We start from the raw sequence: 5,048 nt of genomic DNA, 5'->3' as shown, positions 1-5,048 counted from the left end.
ATTAAATTTTTTTATTTATGATATGAATTTAACTATAAATTTTAAATTTAAATTATAAGAACTTAATCAAAAGTTTAGTAAATCTATAGAGACATATAGTAATTATGCTCTTTTTCTAATGGAAGAAAAAAGGGTATCCAAAATTGGTAATGAGTCTACAAGAACAAACCATTCATCCAAAAAAGCAAAGGCACGAGATGCTGCATCTACATCAGCTTTTGATGGTGAGAGTGGCATAATCCAAGGAAAACATAAGGCTATCCCAATTTGACCCTTTTGAGAAATCTGTTAGAAAACAATTGATTGTCAACCAATGACGCACCAAAATTATGAACGAAAAATCGTTACTAAAAGAATAACCCATGAACAAATATCCGTTTGGTATATATCAGGTCCTTTTTGTTTTGTTAAAATTGAACAAAGGGTAAATTTTAAATCTTTATCACAAATAATTTTGATGTCAGGTCCAACTTCGACTGTGGAGGATCTTCATCCCAGATCAGAGAGGGAATAGAAGATCAGGCTTTCGGCCTCACCTGTAGTTGATGATAAGGCATTTGCCTCCGCTGTATAAAAGTCTTTAGAATGAGAGGATGCTTGCTCTTTTGCCTCTTCAAGGAAGGCACATTTCAGACTGACTAGCCATTCTTCCCGGGCGTGTAAGAACAAGCAAGAAGAGATCGAGAGGAAGCCAAGCTATGCGTATACTTTCCTCTCCTAAGTCATAAACTATTTTTTCTAAAAACTTACTCATTCGGTAGAGATATATAAATAGTTTTATAGTTAATATTCTGTCAACAATATGACTTTCATAAATAAATATATGTAAAAAGTAATACTATATGACTAACAAAATTTAGCATTTTTTATCAGTACTCGACCAACAAACATATTTTTATATGTAATATCCAAAGAATATGGTGTTAGCTCAATCCTAATGTACTACATTATTCTAAACTCTAAAATCCTAAATTCTAAAAGTATAAAAATACAATGCTACCCGAAAGTATTGGCTAATATCCATAAATAGTGTTAGCCCTCAACATTTCTCATATGTAAATATTTGAATTTATTATTTTATTCACTGTCGATTATTTCTTTGAGAACAACAAAATGCATGATTTTGTTTTAATATGAAGGTTTGATAATAGTTAGGTAATAACCTGGAATTTGTCCCTATAGACATTCACAGCAGCCGCATGAGCGAGGAGTTGATAGTGTGAAACTATATAGGGCTCTGTACTTGAATCACCTGCTTCACAATCTGGGCGTATCCACTTTGAACATCTTGCAGGTGGGAACATACCGTATGCATAACCTTGAAGGCTAACGGGTAGTGGCTCATTCAAAGTAATCCAATGTTTAACCCTGTCACCAAATTCTCTAAAGCATACTTCTACAAAATCTGCAAAATCTTCGCTATAAAAATATTTAATAGTAAAAAAAAGTGTCAGCTTGAGTTTTCCAAATTTGTTAAGGTTGCAATTGGATGTTGTTTTTAATACAAAAATATAGAAATTGCAGAAATAATTTTTTTTTATGTTAGTCTGTGTTTTCATTTTCAATGTTTTATTTTTATTTTTTAGAGTTCTGTGAAAAAAACAAAGAAAATAGGAGATAAAAATAGAAAATAAGATTTTATTACTTTTACTGTTTTTCCTTTTTTTTCACAAAATTCTAAAAACAAAAAAAAAACACTAAAAATAAAAATACAAATCAAACACATTATATTTTCTATTTTCTATACTTTGTAAAAGTAAAAACAGAAAATCTTCGTCCACTATTTTAGAACAAGATCCAAATGCATAGAAAGAAGAGAGGGGATGGTAGGATACTATGTTATTAATTACTATTGCTTACACAATTTTTGGGCTGAGAAAACCACCATATTCATCTTCAAGAGCTTGAGGTAATTCCCAGTGGAATAATGTTATAAAGGGCTGTAGGTCTGAGTATAAGATACAATAATGTTTCAAGTTCGGTATCATCATTTTGAGTGACACTAAGAGTTGACTTTAAACAGAGTACTAACCATTTGATAGAAGTTCATTTATGAGGTTGTTGTAATATGTGATGCCTTCTTGGTTAACTCCATCCTTCAATTTTCCACCTAAACATGAGTTTAGTTAGTTGCAGTTTGTGCTATGCAAGAATCAACGTAAAATTATTTCAATGAACATAAAGTGATCAGAAGTATATATAATTTCATTAGAATTACACTAAATGGTAAAATAGATTAGTAATATGAAGTAAAGAAATAAAACGTAACAAATTAAATAAGTGCTTAATAAATAATGATTTTAAGATTAAATTAAAAAGGTTTAATTACTGTATATAATTATATATATACCTTGAAAAAAAGTCTTGGAGAAATGGTTTTTTTTTCCATATGATCTTAAAGTCACAGATTCAAACCCTAAAAATAACTATGTATGTATGTACGGGCAGAACTCAACTTTTAATTATGTTTCTAGAGATTAAAGTTTCTAATTGGTTTTCTATACGTACTACGTAAAAGAAAAAGTTTAGTTAGGTGTCAAATAAGAGTTGAGGTTATAGAAAATAGATATTATGTAAGAACATTTCATTCTAAACCGAAACATGAAATCAAATATTCTAAGAATAACTTTTTATATGAACCACAATTATAAATGTAAATAAGATTAGAGAATTTCTTACTTGGCAAAATTCTTGACCAGGAAACTGAAAATCTGTAGGCTTGAAATCCAATATCCTTCATCAAACCAACATCTTCCTGATTTTTTTTAAAAGAAAGATAATAAAATTGTCAATTTATCTAGTTGAAATCAAACCTCACCACTAAGAGAAAAGAATTTTCAAGATGGTGAATCAAAATACCTTGTAGCGATGGTATGAGTCAGTTGCAATATCTGCAGTACTGCGGTCCACAATTTTACCTTAAACAACAAGCAAATGTCATACATATGGTAGGAATGAACTCAGCACTCAACAGTAGAAAAATTTTGAATTTTTTTTCTTTAAATTAGTGAATCGGATCCATTAAATGATCCAAACCCCAAAGATTCTTAACTGTCGTTCCCTTTTGTACTTATTCAATTATTTGTGCTCTATATAAGAGCTAATAAAGTTGAAACATTTAACTGTGTATATCTAATTATTTATACTAAATATAATGGAATATTACCCTAATGCTATTGGTGGGTTGAAATTTTATTAAAATTCTATTCTACTCGTAGATTGAGAATCTCTCAACCCTAACCTTATCCTCACCCTAAAGTTCTAAGCTCTACCTTACTTTATCCTACCCGTAAAAATATCAAATTTTTTCAAAGCAAATATAAAATTCAATCATTTCAAATTTCATACATATTAATAAAATAAAAAATAAAAGACTAAATTCAAATTAAAATTAAAAATAATAAAATTTTAAAGAAATCTAACATAAAATTACAAACATACATATTATTATAAATATACAAATACTCTAAATTACTAAATTAATTAACTAATTTAGTAGTTGTTCACCTATTGTAAATTATTACATGAGAGAGGTTATAAGTTTAACTTTCACTTCCTTCACTATATACCTAATTTTTATAAAATACATACCCGAATCGATCTCTAACCTACCCGCAGGATCGAGTAACCTACCCTACCCAAACGGGTTGGACAAAAATAATTAGTTAAAAATGGTTAAAATTTTATTTTATTAATTTCTTTAACTACAATACACATATTTAATGTTCTTCTTTTTTTTTTTCACTCTTCTCATTTTTATTCTAACAAATAATAATTAAATAAGTTATACATTAATTACATTAGTAGTAATAATAGAAAGTATATTAACAATATTCAAATTGTTTTGCCAATCATATGGCGAAGATATTATCTACTATTAATGTAATTTTTTTAATCCTTTTTCTTTAGTTCTTTTCTTTTCTTGTTCCGTGTCATACATATGGTAGGAATGAACTCAGCACTCAACAGTAGAAAAATTTTGAATTTTTTTTCTTTAAATTAGTGAATCGGATCCATTAAATGATCCAAACCCCAAAGATTCTTAACTGTCGTTCCCTTTTGTACTTATTCAATTATTTGTGCTCTATATAAGAGCTAATAAAGTTGAAACATTTAACTGTGTATATCTAATTATTTATACTAAATATAATGGAATATTACCCTAATGCTATTGGTGGGTTGAAATTTTATTAAAATTCTATTCTACTCGTAGATTGAGAATCTCTCAACCCTAACCTTATCCTCACCCTAAAGTTCTAAGCTCTACCTTACTTTATCCTACCCGTAAAAATATCAAATTTTTTCAAAGCAAATATAAAATTCAATCATTTCAAATTTCATACATATTAATAAAATAAAAAATAAAAGACTAAATTCAAATTAAAATTAAAAATAATAAAATTTTAAAGAAATCTAACATAAAATTACAAACATACATATTATTATAAATATACAAATGCTCTAAATTACTAAATTAATTAACTAATTTAGTAGTTGTTCACCTATTGTAAATTATTACATGAGAGAGGTTATAAGTTTAACTTTCACTTCCTTCACTATATACCTAATTTTTATAAAATACATACCCGAATCGATCTCTAACCTACCCGCAGGATCGAGTAACCTACCCTACCCAAACGGGTTGGACAAAAATAATTAGTTAAAAATGGTTAAAATTTTATTTTATTAATTTCTTTAACTACAATACACATATTTAATGTTCTTCTTTTTTTTTTTTCACTCTTCTCATTTTTATTCTAACAAATAATAATTAAATAAGTTATACATTAATTACATTAGTAGTAATAATAGAAAGTATATTAACAATATTCAAATTGTTTTGCCAATCATATGGCGAAGATATTATCTACTATTAATGTAATTTTTTTAATCCTTTTTCTTTAGTTCTTTTCTTTTCTTGTTCCGTTTAGTAATAATATATTAACAATATTCAAATTGTTTTGCCAATCATATGGCGAAGATATTATCTACTATTAATGTAATTTTTTTAATCCTTTATCCTTTTTCCTTTTCTTTTCTTGTTCCAT

General features: G+C 27.5%; 1 protein-coding gene across 1 annotated transcript in view; it reads right to left on the bottom strand.

Moving 5' to 3' along the window:
* The window catches only part of LOC107614144 (beta-glucosidase 12-like), a 14,856-nt gene that overhangs the window by 3,416 nt on the left and 6,392 nt on the right, over positions 1–5,048 (bottom strand). The window contains exons 3-8 of the mRNA XM_016316370.2: positions 2,860–2,918; positions 2,680–2,755; positions 2,033–2,110; positions 1,861–1,948; positions 1,164–1,419; positions 170–285 (exon numbers count right to left, since the gene is read on the bottom strand). Coding sequence (XP_016171856.1) covers positions 170–285; positions 1,164–1,419; positions 1,861–1,948; positions 2,033–2,110; positions 2,680–2,755; positions 2,860–2,918 — 673 coding nt within the window. The remainder of the gene's footprint in view (positions 1–169; positions 286–1,163; positions 1,420–1,860; positions 1,949–2,032; positions 2,111–2,679; positions 2,756–2,859; positions 2,919–5,048) is intronic.

Source organism: Arachis ipaensis, chromosome B08 (genome assembly GCF_000816755.2).
Source record: "Arachis ipaensis cultivar K30076 chromosome B08, Araip1.1, whole genome shotgun sequence".
NCBI lineage: Eukaryota > Viridiplantae > Streptophyta > Magnoliopsida > Fabales > Fabaceae > Arachis > Arachis ipaensis.
This window is presented reverse-complemented; position numbering and strand designations above follow the sequence as displayed.